This window comes from Balaenoptera borealis, assembly GCF_965194805.1.
Source record: "Balaenoptera borealis genome assembly, chromosome: 10".
In the NCBI taxonomy this organism is placed as follows: Eukaryota; Metazoa; Chordata; class Mammalia; order Artiodactyla; family Balaenopteridae; genus Balaenoptera; species Balaenoptera borealis.
The window spans coordinates 108,970,242-108,988,736 of NC_138874.1; the positions used below are offsets into that span (position 1 = coordinate 108,970,242).

The 18,495-nt window shown below is 45.7% G+C and overlaps 2 protein-coding genes across 2 annotated transcripts in view; one reads left to right on the forward strand and one right to left on the reverse strand.

Annotated features, from left to right (window-relative positions):
• The window catches only part of LOC309604749 (scavenger receptor cysteine-rich domain-containing protein DMBT1), a 34,933-nt gene extending 24,125 nt beyond the window's left edge, over positions 1-10,808 (forward strand). The window contains 5 exon segments of the mRNA XM_082339683.1: positions 695-835; positions 1,488-2,030; positions 4,796-5,043; positions 7,319-7,701; positions 10,499-10,808. Coding sequence (XP_082195809.1) covers positions 695-835; positions 1,488-2,030; positions 4,796-5,043; positions 7,319-7,701; positions 10,499-10,790 — 1,607 coding nt within the window. The 3' untranslated portion in view covers positions 10,791-10,808.
• The window catches only part of LOC309635556 (uncharacterized protein C10orf120 homolog), a 70,892-nt gene that overhangs the window by 36,973 nt on the left and 15,424 nt on the right, over positions 1-18,495 (reverse strand). The window lies entirely within an intron of this gene.

The window sequence follows — 18,495 nt, forward strand, 5'->3', positions numbered from 1 at the left end:
CATTCAGATGTCAGTTGGTACCTTCTGCCCTCCCTTCTCCCACGGCCCTGCAGGGATTTGTCTCTGGGTACTGCCTTCTGCTTGCCAGAACTGTAAAGAATGAAGGAGCAGAAATCACCACTTTTTTAGTTTTTCCCTGACTCTGTGATTGGCCCAATAGTTGTCACATTTCAAATTAGGTCAGCTGCTTTTTTTAAATGTTTTTAAGAATAAAATAAAATATGCTGCGAAGAGTTAGAAAAAAAGAGAAATGACCCCAAACCTTCAAATGAAGCACCAGGGTAGGTTATACTGAACAGCAGTGAGCCCCAGAGGATGCTTGTTGACTTTAAAATGTATCTATTTTTAAAAAATCCATCCAACCCCCATGCTTTGATTTTCTTGAGCTTGTATGAGTTGGCTTGAATCCCTGTAGACACGCCAGTTGGGTGATGGAAGGAGTACTCCCCACAGAGAAAGAACTCAGGAAGGGAATCAACTTAGAATCAGAAAGTAGATAATCCACAAGGCAGGGAACCCACCAACCACTGACTGAGAGTTAAGTATGTTTGACCCTTAATTAGGTTGTTGAATAATTATTTTTCTTTCACTTTCTGTCTGTCCTTAGTCTCTTTTCCAAAGCCAACAGGGGTGCCCACACCAACAGGTAATCTTTCCCTCTCGCTTCGGTTGCCTTCCCTTTGTGGAGTTTTAGCTCAGAAAAACCCCAGCATTACTGTGGGAGAAAATGGCCCTGCCGGAAGTGCCTTCCTCCGCAGCCTCAGGCCGCACAAAAGGCTGCTGCTGGAGGGGCCTGATGATGTCCAGGTTCACCTAGAAAATCCGTGGCTGGAAAGTGAGGGGAAAGAGCTGTGAGATGCAAGACTGGCTTGTGGGGACTGGTTCGGAAGCCGGCGCCCAGGAAGGCTGGGATGGGAGTACCCAGCTGACCTCACATCTTCACCCGGTCCTGCTGGGAGCTCCCCTTGGCTGTGTTCTAAGCATATGCAGTCTCGACTCTTTTTTGTAGCACTGCCCTTTGACCGTGGGGACCAGCCTGTAATGACTGCCCTTTATACTTCCCAGAGCGTCTTCACATGTGGTGACACATGATCCTGGGAATAACACAGATAGGAATTATTGTTCTTGTCACTTGATCGATGCGTGCAAGGCACACAGAGAATCTTACACACACGTACACATACCAGTTAGTGTGTGCATCATAGCTTCTCATGAAAAATCCAACAAACCCTGTGAGTGCCAGAACCCGAGACTTCACAACACACAGTGAAAGAGAAGGGGCAGCTATGCAGGAATGCAGGGCTCTGGGCCAGCTGGCTAAGGAGCAAAACCATTTCTTAACCAGTTGTAACCTCGAAAAACACAGAGTAATACCCAGGGCAAAATTAAACAGAATGAAATAAAGGAGGGAGTAGATTTGTTATTATCCATGGTCAGTGCACAATTTTCAGGAGATACTGGCTCTTCTGGTGGCCTCGCTGGATGAGCCTTGATGGAGGTCATTGTTTGGAATGTCCACCAAGGTCTGGGCCTGCGGCTGGCAGACGGGTCGAGCCGGTGTGAGGGCCGAGTGGAGATCTACCACGCCGACACCTGGGGTACTGTGTGTGATGACAGCTGGTCCATCGAGGATGCCCACATGGTCTGCAGACAGCTTGGCTGTGGTCCGGCCATGTCTGCCCTCCCGGGGGCCAGCTTCAGCCCCAGGGCCGGCAGCACCCTTCTGGACAATGTCAACTGCATGGGCAGCGAGTCCTCACTGGGGCAGTGCCCTCACAGCGGCTGGTTCACCCACAACTGCAGGCACCACGAAGACGCTGGTGTCATCTGCTCAAGTGAGCACAGGTGGCTCCTGGGCCAGGCGTGGGGCTGCCCAGGCCAAGCCTGGAATTTGCACGTAGAGTCTGGAATGCCTTCATGCCTTAAACCTTCCCCCGTGTTCGGGACGGCAGATTTCTGTTCTAACTCTGAAAAATATGCCAGCTGTTTAATATATGGGAGGACGCCATCCAACTTGAGTGCCTGCAAAGGTTAATCAGTTGTAAAATAAAGAAAATAGGGACTTCCCTGGTGGTGCAGTGGATAAGACTTTGTGCTCCCAATGCAGGGGGCTGGGGTTCGATCCCTGGTCAGGGAACTAGATCCCACATGCATGCTGCAACTAAGATTTTGAGTGATGTAATTATCCGAGGAGTTTCCTGTGTGACTTTGGATTTAATAATTTGACAAATAGAGTGTTAGAGGTTTATTTAGGGGGAGGACAATAAAGAAGATATTCTCCCCTACTCCAGGTGTTGAAGCAATTAAGAAATAAAACATCAGAGTCAACACCAAAAGATGGCCTTTATTACTGATAAAGCTGTGTGGGAAGGCAACTCTTCATACAAGAGACAAATGGACTTTTCACCCCCCCTCCTCACCCTCAGTCTAGATCTTGGGATCTATACCCCACCTAGGGAAAGTTTCAGTCTGCAGAGCTTACCCTTCCCTGGGTCACTGCCTCCCACCCATTTGAGGGAAGACAGGGGAAAGCAAGTCCCCCATTTACAGAATCTTTGTTAGATGAGCCCCGTACAGTGGAGAAACTTGGACCAATTGTTGTTGTCCTCTGAACAAGTAACCTCCACCTCCAAGAGGAGAAGTAAAGGGTGGGCAAGAGGAATGGCGACCCAACGAGTAGAGGGGTGGCCTGGGGGCAGTGGAAGATCTGGAGACGCCCTGCCATAGTCCCTGTCTCAAAAGTAGAACGACAAGCCAAATCAGTCATACTGATCTATGATGGCCATTTTTATGTCTCCTGTATCTTATAGAAACATGTATGCCTGATATGGCTGTCTTATTGCCATCTTGTTATTTTTGTTCATCTGCAGCTTCAACGTCAACCACTGTGACCTCCACACCAGGTAGAACACTGTCTACTGTCCCATAAGTGCCTCTTCTTGGAGTTCCATTTATCAGACTAGGCTGTTCCATGGATATTTTGTCCCCAACACAGCCTCAGTAAAAACAGAAACCCAGGATTTTTCAACACTGGTATTTAAGTTTCTTCTTCTCTTTTTCTACAGATCTCTCTTCAACTTCAGCAGAAATGACCTCTCCATCTGGTAAAGGCTCTCTCATTGTGATGTTTAGATTAATGAGACTAGCTTCTTACTTGTCATGTTTTGTTTAGAAAATGAGCCACTTAACGCCCATTTTGACTACAAAGTAAACCCCAATGAAAAGACACATGGAAGTGTCCTTTCTCTCGTTTTTAAGTGTCCTCTTCTCTATGTTCATACACAGATTTGTCCTCAACTTCAGCAGAAGTGGACACCCCTTCTGGTAATGTTTTCTGCCTGTCATATTTCTTCAAGTTAAATATGATCAACTCCCCCTCTTTCTATTTAACAGGTGAACATATACACTGAATATTTTGTCTACGTAATAAGCCCCAATGTAAACAGAAGTCCCAGCATCCTTTTCACAGAAATTAAGCTTCATGTTCTCGTCATTCATCCACAGACACAGGAGTGGTCCCTCTGCTAGGGAACACCTTCTGCTTGTTGCACTGGTCTTAGTCAGATGTGCCCAAGAGAGGCGAGGGCTGGGGGTCCACACCTCCACCTGCTTGGCCATATGTGTTATGAGTCAAGTGATGCTTTGACCCATCCAGCACACCCAAACGCACCCACTAGAGGACCAGGTTGTGATATTGTCGGTTTTACCCATTCACTCTTCTGTTTCAACCACACTGTTGTTGAAAAAAACATTCCATCTTCTTTTCACTAATACTTGAGTTTGATCCTTCTTTGTTTGCAGATACAACTCCCACTTCAAGAGAAGCGCCTTCTTTACAAGGTATCTCTCTGCTCTTTGTAGTAACTCTGGTGAGAGACTTTCTGAGAGTCCATCCAAGAGTAAACACTTCCTGTTTCCCCAGCAGAGGTCAGGAGAGAGGAGAGGAGAGGCCGGGGAGGTTCCAAGCCACTCCCCCATCACTGGCTATGATTCTGAACATCATGAAGGCAGATGCAGGGACAGGATAAATAGGATAAAATAGCGTCAAATGTCAATTCTGGGGGAGACCTTAGCAATGACCTACACCAGTCAAGGTTAACATGCAAGTGAATGGCCTAGGGAACTTGTCAAAATGCAGATTGTGATTCAGTGGCTCCAGGTGGGGCCTGAATTCTGCATTTCTCACAGGCTGTCAGGTGATGCCCACACTCCTGGTCATGGACCACATTCAAGGAATAAGATGCTGAACCACCACCATTTTGTTTTGGAGGAAAATGAGGCCCAAAGAAGGAAGAGACTTGCTTAAGGTCACTCTCTTAGCTCGGGCTGCCATAACTAAACACCACAGATTGCATGGCTTAAACTACAGAAATTTATTTTCTCACAATTCTGGAGTCTGCAAGTCCAAGATCAAGGTGACAGCAGAGGTGGTATCTCGTGAGGGCTCTTTGCTTGGGTTGGAGAAGGCCACCTTCTCACTGTGTGCTCACAGGGCCCTTCCTCAGTGCCTGCCAGCAGAGAGAGGAAGAGTGTGCTGGTGTCTCTTCTTATAAGGACACCAATCTTATCAGATCAGGGCCACAACTTTATGACCTCATTTAACCTTAATTCCTACCTTAGAGGCCCCATCACCAAATATAGCCATACTGGGGTTTAGGGCCTCAATATACGAATTTTGAGGGGACACAATTCAGTCTATAGCAGTCACAGAGCTAAAGCACAGGGCAAAGCTGGGTCTCTCAACTCCCAACCGAGGTTCTTTTTGCTCCCAGGCTTTGCTGATGAATCCATCTATGTGATTCCCCCCAAATCCCTGTGGTAATGATCTTTTCAAGGCCTGCTGCTTGCTTCTATTTTATTTATTTTCTTTCTTTTCAATTCCTGGTTACATTGAAGACATACGAGGTAAAACTCAATGAAACCAAAGTTCAGGACTTTCTTTTCGCTTATGATGAGCGAAATGATGAGCTGGGTCGCCCCCAAGTCACAGGGCGCTACCTGATCTTCAACATTCCCTATGGCCGCTGTGGCACCGTCCAAGAGGTATGAAACTGACAAGGTGGTGGTACCCTTCTGTGGATGGAGGCCAAAAAGAGAGGATTGGAAAATTCAACCACCCATTAAAAACCTGGATAGGGACAGAGGAAAGGCACAAGCCATGACTTTGTTTCTGAGTTCAGTGAGACCTGGAGCAGCTCACTAATTTGTCTCAACTGTCCTTCCTTTTGGGAATTTGGGATACATACTGAATTTGGAATCCATAGTAACAAGTGCAGACTGCTGATGGACTGATGGATGGGTGGATGGATGGATGGATGGATAGCTGGATGCTATTCTCTTAGCTGCAAAGCCAAAGCATTTTTTACAACATGTTTTTTTATTCGGCGTTAGTGCACACCCACCATGTGCAAGCTATAGTGTTGAGCGTGGGGGAAGGCAGACTGACTGCCATATTTCTAACCAGGTTCCGAGCTATATTTCCCAATGTAGAAAGCAAATACTAGGACACTTATGTATAATGAAATGAATATGTTTATTTCATTTTCCTTAACCACCTACTTATTTCACAAAACAGTATCACTGAAGTTAAGGAAACAAGTATACCAAAGATGTAGGAAGAGTGTATAACCACAAAATCATTTTTGTAGATACATTTAACAATGTAACATGTTCCAAAGCAAGATCCCTATGCTATTCATCTATTCTTTCACATCCCTGTTTAGACACATGCCAAAAAAAACCAAAACAAAAATACTTGATATTTTTGGAGGTTGAATTCATTCAAACCATCTGCATGATGCTAAATAACCACTTCAACTCCATATTTCACATTTTGTCTCTTTGGTTGTGCAGACCATGGTCATTCTTATCCTTTTTGCTCTAAAAATTCTAGTTTTTATCTCAGAGGTTTCTGCCCCAGAAACCATGCTGGAACCCCCCCAGTGCCTGGGAGGAGAGAAGGCCCCAGACATTTCCAGGCCAGCAGGGAGAACCCTGCAGCTGTCCTCTCTGGCCTTGGCTGGCCCAGCTCCCCCTGCAAACCTCATGTGCTGACCACAGCGCTGGGGCCAGAGGACATAGAAGTCAGGACCACCTGCAGTGGTGACCTGCCCCAGGCCACCTATGGGAAAAACACCACTATAAAAAGGTCTTGTATCTGATTTCAGAGTCAGTGAATGAACAACCTTTTAGGTGCTGAGGACACAGCAGCCAACAAGACCGACAGGGCCACAGGTCCATGGCTCTTACATTCGAGAGAAGGGAGACAGGCACTGGATAAACACACAAATGAGAGTCCTTTATAGTGAAAAGGGTTAAGAAGACAATCAAATAAGGAAGAGGCTAGAAAATGCTTTCGGGTGCCACTTTGATTAGGGTGGTCAAAGAGCCGAGGCCTGAACAAAGAGCTGGAGCCAAGTACAGAGGAACAGGAGGAGGGCTCCAGGCAGGGGGTCAGCCAGTGCAGAGCCCCCAAGGCAACAGCCAGCTTGGAGAGCTCGAGGGAGAGACTCAGGCCCAGGAGCCACGGGAAGCCCAGAGTTCGGTTGGAAGTGGGCAGGGCCATGTGGTCCTGGAGTTTAGCTTTCCTTCTAAGCTGTGTATTCTCAACAAGGGTGACATCCCCTTCAAGGGGGAAGAGAGATATTGGTTCTTAGGAGCAAAAAAAGGAAAACAAGGCAGACCAGTGAGAAACACTGCTGTAAGCTGACAGGGCAGTCCTTGCAGGGTTTCAAGGCAGACTGTCACTGGATCTGAGTTGCACAGGCCAAGGCTTCCCTGAACATCCCTGGGCAGAGTAAGTCTCTGGCGACCCATCAGGCTACAGGAAGGAGGCTGCCAGAGGCAGTGGCCCCTGCTCATCAGCCTTCAGCACCCCCTTGGCCCCTTCAAGTCATGTTGGATTTAAAGGAACATGGCTGAGAGCGAAGGTCAGCAGGGCCAGGCCCACAGCTCACAGGGAGCCAGGGTTGATCCGGGGTCAAGAGCAGGGAGGAGCAGTGGAAGAATTCAGCAGCCAGCGTGGACCTCCCAACCCACTTCACATCCCACAGCCTGGCCCTCACGGGAGGGAAGACAGGAGTCCAGACTCACACACTAGGGGCTCGCTGTATGCACCCCAAACTCCCAAAAACAAGGACATAAGGTCACCCATCATGGCCTTAGGTACCTGCAAGGTCATGCCTGCGGCCTCATGCCCTTCAGCTTCTCAGCAAACTGGCTCCAAGTGGGGGGCATGAAGCAGAGGTCTCTGCTCATGAAGCAAGTGCTTGTCAGGGAGCCAGGAGCACTGGCCACCAACTTGCCTCTCTCCTCCCGGGAAAGCCTCGGCTCTCTCAGCTACTCCAACTCCATCAGAGGCCGAACACAGGGCCACCGTGGCCAAGACACTGTACGGCACAAGGTGCCTCAGCTCAAGTTCACCTGCAAGGTGGACGGCCCGTTAGCAGTTGAAATTGTCCCTGGGGCTGACGTCCCAAGGGAGAATGCCAGCTACGATGTGTCCATATCATTTCTCGAGTTGCCCACGTCCCAGCACGTGGGGAGCATGCAGCCACACTACACCAGCCAGAGGAAAGAGGTCTTCCTCCAGGTCACACTCCATAGCCCCAATCCCTGCCTGCGGCTCTTTGTGGATACCTGTGTGGCTTCTCCAGATCCTGGTGATTTTACAACTGTCAAGTACGATTTGATCCGACAAGGGTAAGGAAAATAGAAGGCCCTCGCTGGTTGACTATTATATTTACGTGGCATTCTTTTGGGGACCTGTGGCTTCTTAACTGGTAGTCCTAAATCATAACATTGTGCGGAGAGTCCTCATCATGCCCCAGAAGCAGAGCCCGGGCCCTCACCATCCTGCTCATCCTAGCTGGGGACAAATAATCATAGGAAGTCTAGACAACTTCCCTTGAATCCCCAAAGAGTCCTGGGCAGAACCCTTGCTGTCTCAGACTCTGCTGTCTCATCCCAGCCTTTCATACCCATGCCCCCCTTCTCTTTAAGTTTTATAACTGTATTACATTCCCCATTCCTCAGGATACTTGGCCTACACTGATGGGCTGGTGGGTTACCCCAGGCTAAGCTCTTATAGTGATGAGATTTATTCTGGTGCCTTTGGTTAAACAAAGGATTTGACAAGTTAGAACTCTGACAAGTTGTTTGCCTTTATAGCTCCCATGTCCCCCTACCAGGGCAAAATGCTTATGGATGGGTAATTGGCAACCAGTGTGAAGATAACAAAACCCATCACTTACTGATGGCAGCTGCAGAGTAGTGAGAGCCACAGCAGCCTAAAGCCCATGAGAAGCATCGTGGTGCCTGTTTCCAAAAAGCCGGTGAGGGGCAAGAGGCAGCACCTTCCAGAGGCAGTGTGAGCCATGGTGCGGGAGGTGCATAGATGTGGCGCTAAGCTGCACTGAGTCAGAGTGAGAAAGCTCTTCCCTTTTCAATTCTCCCTTTTCAAAATATATCAAGGAGAGGGAGTTCCCTGGAGGTCCAGTGGTTAAGAATCAGCACTTTCACTGCCATGGCCCAGGTTCAACCCCTGGTCAGGAAACTAAGATCCTGCAAGCCACGTGGCACAGCCAAAAAAATATTATATACATATAGGAGAGAGGCTGGAATTTAACAACTGACATACTCTTCTTCTGCTTATTTTAGGTTTAATTTGCTCTTCTTTCTCTCGTTTCCTAAGGTGGAAGCTTAGATTATTGATTTTACATCTTTCTTCTTTTAAATACATTAACTTAATGCTATAAATTTCCCTCTACACATTGCTTTAGCTGCATCCCACAAATTCTGGTAAATTGTATATTCATTTTCACTTCGTTTGAAATATTTAATTTCTCTTGAGACTTTTTCTTTGATCTTTGGGTTACTTGGTGTTGTTTAATTTTCAAATATTTAGGAATTTTCCAGCAACCTTTCTGTTATTGATTTCTAGATTAATCCCAAAGTGACCTGAAGATGCATTTTCTGTGATTCCTATTCTTTTAAATTTGTTATGGTGTTTTTTTATCGTCCAGAATGTAGTCTATCTTGGTGAATGTTCCATGTGGGCTGAAGAATGTGTATTATGCTGTTGTTGAAGTGTTCTATAAATGTCAATTAGGTCTAGCTGATTGTTGGTGCTGTTTGGGTCATCTGTATCTTTCCTGATTTTCTGCCTGCTGGACCTGTCAATTAGTGACAGAATGGTGTTAAAGTCTCCAACTATAATAATGGATTTGTTGATTTCTCTTTGCAGTTCTATCAGTTTTTGCCTCATATATTTTGATGTTTTATTGTTTGCTGCATATACATTAAGGATTGCTACATCTTCTTGGAGGACTGATTCTCCCTTCATCATTATGTAATGCCCCTCTTCATCTCTAATAATTATCCTGGCTCTGAAGTCTGTTATGTCTGAAATTAATGTAGCTAATCCAGCTTTCTTTTGATTGGTATTAGCATAGTAAATCTTTCTCTATCCCTTTACTGTTAATCTTTATCTTTATATTTAAAGTGGGTTTCTTATAGCCAGTATATAGTTGGACCTTGGTTTCATTTTATCTACTCTGGCAGTCTCTGTCTTTAAATTGGTATATTTAGTCCATTCATATTTAAAGTGATTATTGATATAGTTGGATTAAAATCTACCATCTTAGTAACTGTTTTCTACCTGTTGCATTTGTTCTTTGTTTCTTCCCCCACTCTAATTTTGCTGCCTTCTCTGGTTTCTGGTTTTTTTTTTTTTTTTGGCTGCATTGGGTCTTCGTTGCTGTGTGTGGGTTTTCTCTAGTTGCGGCGAGCGGGGGCCACTCTTCGTTGCGCTGCGCGGGCTTCTCATTGTGGTGGCTTCTCTCGTTGCAGAGCACAGGCTCTAGGCGCACGGGCTCAGTAGTTGTGGCACATGGGCTTAGTTGCTTTGCGGCATGTGGGATCTTCCTGGACCAGGGATCGAACCAGTGTCCCCTGCATTGGCAGGCGGATTCCCAACCACCGCACCACCAGGGAAGTCCCTTCTCTGGTTTTAATACAACATTTTATATGCTGGTTTTAACTGAGCATTTTATATTATTCCATTTCATCTCCTCTCTTGATATATCATTTACTTCTTTCCTTAAGTTTTTCAGTAGTTGCACTAGGGTTTACAAAATACATTTTAAAATAATTGAAGTTCACCTTCAAATAATGCAGCCACCACCTTTAATCTCCCCTTTTGAAAAAAGTAGAGTAGGAAACAGCTCTAGCTATAATTTAATTATTTTGTCTTGTTTTTATTTTATTTTACAGTTCCCTTCTGTTTCTGGCCAAGAATGGTGGTTTGGCCAGGAATGGTGGTTTTTCCCCTCATGGTAGTATTATAAAGTTTTTTAATAAACGAAAGGAAGAGTGGGTTGTGGGGAGAACTCCAGTTGAAATTCAAAGGTCTGTGTCCAAGCCTGATTATTTGAGCCAGAATTAATTCACACCATGCTTTAAGTTAATCCTCTTGGCCTGGGGTTTTTCTTGCCATCAGGTGCATCAAAGACAATACTTATGTCAACCTCCACTCCCGAGAGAAGAACATAGCCCAGTTCAAGTTCAACGTCTTCAGCTTTCTCACCAGCTATGATGTGATCTATATGCAGTGTAAAGTTGCCATGTGCAAAGTGGAGGACCACGCCTCCCGCTTCTCCCAGGGCTGTGCAGGGCAGAGTAAGAGGGGCACAGGCCCCATGGAGGCCACAGTAGAGCACACTGAGTATTTCCAAATGGTGGGGCCACTGGAGATCCACAAAGGAACTGATCGAAGAAAGGCCCTTGTGTGATTTCTCCAAGTTTCACGTCAATCTGTTAGAAATTAGAAGTAAATTCTATTTCTGCTCAGCAAAATAGTAAGTTTGACAAATCTGAGGTTGTCCATGTAGAGACAGGTAAAAGAAATAGCTTGGGCTTCCCTGGTGGCGCAGTGGTTGAGAATCTGCCTGCCAATGCAGGGGACATGGGTTCGAGCCCTGGTCTGGGAAGATCCCACATGCCGCAGAGCAACTAGGCCCGTGAGCCACAATTACTGAGCCTGCGCGTCTGGAGCCTGTGCTCCGCAACAAGAGAGACCGCGATAATGAGAGGCCCGCGCACCGCGATGAAGAGTGGCCCCCGCTTGCCGCAACTAGAGAAAGGTCTCGCACAGAAACGAAGACCCAACACAGCCATAAATAAATAAACAAATAAATAAACCCAAAAGTTAAAAAAAAAAAAAAAAAAATAGCTAAAGAGGTTCTCTCTGAGGTCTGTTGCTAAGTAAGTCTTCTTCTCTGATTATTCAACTTCTAAGGCAGTCACTCTCTTTGCAGCTAGAAGTCTTGCATTTTATAATTCTTCACTATCAAGAACTTGATCATTGTCTTAAACAGTGCAACATATTATAAAGAAAAGTTATCTCTTGATACCACATTGCCAACTTAAAGATATGTTTGACTCCTTAATGTTTAGATGCTAGTAGGTGTATCTGTCCCTCTGATGGCGTGAGAATTTATTTTCAGATCTTGCCAAGGGTCTTGTGAAGAATAAACTAAGGGTCTGTCAGAAAGTCGCTGTTTTTTTTCTGTTTTTTTTTTTAAACTACAATAATTGGTCAGTTGAATCAGATGTCATTTACTCAAAACAAGCTTTATTTGTCTGTTTCAAAGGGAACAAATTGGGCCTTGGCTTTGTTGAGTTTGGGTTAAGCTTGCAAATGAGAGCCTGAACGACAATCACAACAACCCCTCAGGACTGCTCTGTGAGCTACCAGGCACTTAGTCTGTTTCCCAGATCTTCAAAGCATTACAGGAAACCTGAAAAGCACGCAAAGAAAGATTAGCATATTCCCACACACTCCCAGAAAAGAAGGGCAGCACCCACTTAATCTAATCTCTTTTTATACCTTAACAGAAAGAGGCCTGCACTAGGCTCAGTACCCACAAAGTTGTCTTTAAAGAAACAGACTTGGACACAGCCAGATATTTTTGTTGTTGTTTTTCAATAAATATTCAGTAACTACATTAACGCATATATGTGGAATCTGAAAAAACTGGTATAGACAATCTTATTTACAACGCAGAAATAGAGACACAGACGTAGAGAACAAACATATGGATACCAAAGAGGAAGGGGGGCGGGGGGGTGGGATGAATTGCGAGATTGGGATTGACATATATACACTACTGATACTACGTATAAAATAGATAACTAATGAGAACCTACTGTATGGCACAGGGAACTCTACTCAGTGCCCTCTGGTGATCTAAATGGGAAGGCAATCCAAAAATGAAGGGACATATGTATACGTATAGCTGATTCACTTTGCTGTACAGTAGAAACTAACACAACATTGTAAAGCAACTAAACTCCAATAAAAATTTTTTAGAAATATTCGGTAACAATATTTAAAATATGAGCCCTCAAGTCCAGGGTATTGTTCCCATCTTTGTCAATAAATAGCATGTGCGAGATGAGAATACAGTATTGTCAAGTCCCCCAGGGAGAAGGCAGGGTTTGGTGGGGCCTGGGAGTGAACCCCAAATTCCTGAGAGGTGAAAATCTGACAAGTGACCCAAGGAGGGACATTGCCTCTAAAGGGAGACATGTCAGTTTGATTACAAACATGCCCTTCACCAACAACTGTCTTGGTAAAAGTAAGTTTCCTGCTGATACAGAGTAGAAGTTGATGATATGTAATTAATGGTCAATTTGATGAAGATGGCAATCTTTGTATCAAAAGTTAATTATCTCTCACCAGTAGCTTCATCCTCAGTCACACGAAACAATGATTTTAGCATCTGGCATCTATTTCATGCAAGTGCTTCAAATGAAAAAAGGAATTTTTCCAAGTAACCAAGAGCTGCTAGAGTTTCCACTTTGAAAAGTTCATCTGCCCATTAACTGGTACCTATCCAAATCTTGTTGAGAAAGTGGGAGGCTAACAGTTTCCAAAATTAGCATCTTATGGCTTTTAGCAAATCCCTAATGTGAAAAGTGTTGACAATGAATGGACTGAATTTTTAAGAATAAATAAATAAGGGTCCAATGAACTTCCAGTTCAGGTACTCTGGGTGTAGTTCAGTGGATGGGAGCCAGGAAGCTGCCCTTTCCAAAAGCACCCAGGTGATTCCTAGGAATGATGAAGTTTGAAAACCAAGGCCGCTGTTCAGCATCTCATGCCCCATGGATCAAAATGCACTTAACAGGGAAAAGCGTGCAACCCGGAAACTCCAATGGGTGCAGAAAAAAACAGCCCAAGAGAAGCCTGCTCCCTCTAGCCAGAGGACCAGCAGCAAAGGGGCAGCCAGGCAATTCAGAAAACTTTTAGGCAATAACCTACCTGCTCCAAACACCATGGGTAAAACTATGCCCCCCGCCAGCCCAGGCAGCAAGGTGAAGTGGGGAGCCTAGACTTCCACCTGCTCTCCGTGCCCCACACCCATCTCATCCCCTGTCCTCCCCTCCCTTCCCTTCCCCAGGGTGATGTCAGAAAAGGCAGAGTGAAGAGCTGGGACTTTCATCACCTCCAGGCAGCAAGGAGGGCCCCCCTGCACCCCCAAGTCAGGTGGAGGCCAGGTGGGGAGCCTGGACTTCCAGCTCCACCCATCAGGTCTGAGGCACCCCTTTGAGTCTGCTAAGACTAAAGAAAAAATAACATTGATATTATATATTATTATATGCTGATAGTGCATCGTATAGCTCAATAGCTCCACTACAAAGTTTTTTTATTCCTGGTTATATGATTTTACACTCTCTAGTGAGTCACAGTATTTGACAGTTTTCTTAGTATTACAGTATCGCACCTGACACACCTCTGAATATGCCCCTCGCATGGCCACCAGCAGAGGTTTAGTCAGTTCCTGACAGAGGGATGATTGATGGGCCAGTGACCAGATAATTTTTCAGTGCTCTTTTTAAATACTTAATTTGATTTGCCCATCCTAAGTAAGTTCTTAAGTGTTTTCACATTGGGTTAGAAAAGATCTTATTCGTTATATGAACGAATGCAGAGAAGATTCACCCGCATGGCCACTGGGGCAAGTATTTGGAAGATCTACATGGAAATATTAAGAAGAAAATGGGGGAAATCTGTTTTGATTTGGAGCTGGAATTCAATCAGGCCCCTAAGGACTTGTTCGCTGAGGGCCGAGATGCTGTTGTATCCATGGTGTATCCCCAGCATACTGTATACTCATACAGAGGAGTAAAGAGAAGGCCTCTGGGCATCAGGAATGTGGCTGCCTGTTTGGCAGCCCCCAGCCACCATTTTACATCAAGGAAACTGAGGCTCAGAGAAGTTAAGAAACTTCTCCAGTGGCACTAGCTTGTGAAAGGCAGAGTTGGATTGGAACCAAGTGTGTCCAGTTCTAAAGACCCTGTGTTACACTCTGTCCATACCGCCAACCAGAGAGGTTTGTCTCAAAGACCCCTTACTCCATCTTGCCTCCCTCAAGGACCCTGCGATGCCTGGACTTATGGCATATTCCCCACATTTGGAACACACTTGTGCAGGGCCTCCCGGATGCTGGGCACTGAGCTGCCCACTGGGTGGGGTTCAGAGGGAAATTGGACGTGCTCAGGGGCTTGCTGGCAACAAGAGAAAACTGAACTGCATTTGAACTCCTAAGAAGGGGCAGAAAGCAGTAGGTGCCAGAAGAGGGAGGAAGTGCTCCAGGAACTCAAGAAGGACGCGTCACATCCAGCTGGAAGGTCTGGGGCAGGCTCCACGGAAGGTGCAGCCTTGAATTTGCCTCTTGAACCTCTTACTGAGATTGGGGACACTCACCCTCCATCGAGTTTCCCAGACATTCCAAGGGCTACTGTGTGACAGCAGCTCCAGCTCCCACATCCCTCTGGCAAATTTCACGAGCACTAAAGCGCTGAATACTCCCTCATCAGCCAAGCCCTCTGCTGAGGACTGAAACTCAGCCAGGAGGTGGCCTCTTCCAAATGCTTAGTTCTACCATTGTTCTCTCCCTGTTAGCCTAGAGACAGTAGCCGTTTCCTTCATTATTTCCTGTTATCCTTTTCCATCCCTTTTAGCAGGTAACCAACCACCTGTTACGAGTCAATTCTTTACCTTGAGTAAAACACAAGATGCTCACTAAGCAAGGGTTTTGTTAATGAAAGAACGAATTGTGGGGACTTCCCTGGTGGCACAGTGGTTAAGAATCCGCCTGTCAATGCAGGGGACACAGGTTCGAACCCTGGTCCGGGAAGATCCCACATGCCGCGGAGCAACTAAGTCCATGCGCCACAACTACTGAGCCTGCACTCTAGAGCCCGCAAGCCAAAACTACTGAGCCCTCGTGCCACAACTACTGAAGCCCGTGCGCCTAGAGCCTGTGCTCCGCAACAAGAGAAGCCACCGCAATGAGAAGCCTGTGCACCGCAACAAAGAGTAGCCCCCGCTCACCGCAATTAGAGAAAGCCCACGCGCAGCAACGAAGACCCAACGCAGCCAAAAATAAATAAAAATAAATTAAATATGTGCTATCAACATTTCAGATGTTTTTTTTAAAAAAAGAACAAATCGTGGTTACAAATGGAGAGTCTGTGGTTAGAAGGGGGTTCCAGAGGCTCAGAGGAAAGAGCAGGAACAGAAGGGAGCAGACGAGCAGGAGTGACAAGGGGTGCGCCTCCTGCCTGCTGCTGAGACCAGGAGGATCTGGACTTCACCATTCAGCGGGAGGTTCCTGTTTGCAGTTAAAGACACTGACAGCTGAGTCAGCAATAATCAGTGTTAAAGTGATCCAAAGAGAAGAAAAAAATCTGCTTCTGAAGATTTGGAGGCTAGCAGGAGGAGGAATCTCAGGTTTTTAAAATGTCCTTTTGACACCACAGAGTTCAACCCCATGATTGCACAGATCAGGCAACCTCAACCCAGAGACAGCCCATCTGGCTGTTCTCCCTCTGGGATGAATGGAGTTTCCCTCCAGGGCAGTGGAACAACTGCCCATGGTAGAGTAGCTGGATGAGAGTGAATGAAGCCCTTAGAAGGAGGAGGGCCGAGCATGGGAAGTTTAGCAGGGTCTGAAACTAGAAACACTCTAAGATCAATATTTTTTTTCTGGGGTTGGATATATAGGTGTATCTTCTACTCTAACTCTCCTTATATTGCAGTATAACTTTATAAGCTAGTTGCCCCAAGTCCCAAAGTGGGTACTACACAAATTTAAGTACTTTTATAACTAACAACAACAATACTGGAGGCAGAGAGGATTATTTTCAATATTTCATTTATTCAAAAGTACATAAATATGTTATATAGTACATGATATAATGTAAACAGTATAAAACTTGACTTGAATAATAAAACATTCTACTAAGAAAGAAATATTGCTCACAAAGATATTTATGCCCACCCAAGTCAGAGTCCCTCGTTTGCATCACAGAAGCATGGTGGCAGGGCATCAAAGCCAGCATACAAGTTACATTCATCACAGCATTGGAGGTTGGGATAAGGCCCAGTGGTGATGGCCGCAGCGACCTTGTCCTGGGTGACCATGGCTGGATTATTTTTTAAGGCCGAACAAATAGGTACCTTTGGAACTCTTGAGAAAAGACATACACAGAGCATAGGATTAGAATTTTTCTTCTCAGTCCATTTGTTACAACTTGTCAGAGGTATCTCAGAAGCTTAGGACTGGAGCCGATCAAACACATGACACCAGCCCAAGATTAAAGTGCTCTGCCCCCGTCCCAAGTTCCTGTCTAATACCTTTCTCTCCTAAGATTGCCAGAAATGTAAAATCAGGTTACAGCAAATAAGGAAGAGTGAATTGCAAGTGTGGGTCACCCAGATGATCACTGCAAGTCCTCCAAGTGCAGAGCATGAGGAGGTGCCAAAGTCAGCCGTCCCCCGGGTGCTGGGATTCACCTTCCAGCACACAGGCCTAACTTCCCTAGAATGGGAAAACCACTGCTTCTTTTCTGTTTGTTTGTTTGTTTTTTCTCCCCATTATTAGATAAGGAATCTGAGACATGGAGAAACACAGTGCCTTGATCAAACACATACAAGCAGAGGAGGAGCTGTAAATAAAAGGCAGGTCATTGAAAGCTTGATGCAGGACTCTGTTCCACAACTTATGCTGCCTCCTTGGAACGTTAATGCATGGGAACACCACTGCTTCTGACAACCAATCTCTCCCATATTTGAAGGTTCCTGTCCCCCAAATGTAATGCTCACTTTTCTGATCTACACTCCCCTGTTAGGTAAACTCCAGGATCTTCACACAACTCAGCTTCCCCAAAGTCCTATAGGCCCACCTCACTGTCCCCAAGGCCAAGGACACACTGAGAGCTCCCCAACGCAGGCAAGAGAAGATCAACTCAGCCCATCCTCTGAGTGAACACAGGCAGAGAGACTCATTCACACAGTCTTCAGTCTGCAGTGCTGTGAAATTAGCCAGCTGAGGGTAAACTCAATGAGGCCAAGTGACAGCAAAGCAGCACAGAGCCACCTGGCTGAGAACATTCTACTTATGAACTCACAGCCCCAAACAGGAAGGCAAAGAAACCAAGATTCTACACGCACTGCCTTTGTCGTCTCAAACCCTCCCGCTGTTCCTGACCTCACCCGGGGTGCGGCCATGGGGCAAGGAATGACCCTACTCAAGCACAGAACCCCAGGATCCCATCTGAGGGAGTGTTAGCCACTCTTACCCACATCACTCACTTCAATGCGTTGGCTACTTTGTAGTAAAGACAGATGACAGCAGCCATCAGCACAAGCATAGCCAAAAGGATACCGCCACCAATGCAGAACATAATTATCGTGTTAACTTTGGAAGCTTTACCTAGGCAGAGAAGTGCAGACAAGCAGTGAATGTGGCTTCCCTCCCCACAGCCACCTAGAAACCTCAATATGCTTCCTTCAGTGGAGGAAGAATGAACCCAAACCACAGATCCTTATGCGTGTATAAGGGGGAGGGGGCCTTATGAGTCTTCCTAGAGGGGGCCCAGGACCCTAAGCTGGCCCAGAGACTGGGGAAAGGGTTCATTTCTAAATGAGATGGGACTGAAATGCAAAGTCCAGAGAGAAGGAAGGAAAGAAAGTGGGAAGAATATTTTTCTCTCTTTCACATGCAGTAAAGTGCAGCTGTAAATAACCAGCCTGCACTTGAGCAAATGGTTTTATTCCCAAACACCTGGGCCTCCTGAAATATGTTCCCTTTCAGAGTCAGAATTAAACCCTTGCCTGTACATCAGGCTTAAAAATCTCTTATGGCAATTATTAAGGGAATGACTTTTTTTAAATGTTATGCTCAAAAATACTAAGAATATACTAATCTATTTTGTAAGTGATATGTTTCAGGAAAAGGAAGCTTTCAATTCTCCCTCTGACAACTGCCATTTTTCCTCCTAAACCCTAAATCTTTCCAGGAAGTCCCATTTGTGTGGAATAAGCAATTTGTTTAATCTGACTCCCTGAAACTGGGGAAAAGTGAGCCAGAAGAGAGGAATAAACAATCCAACTGCCAAAGCATACTTACGAGCATCTAAGTCGTC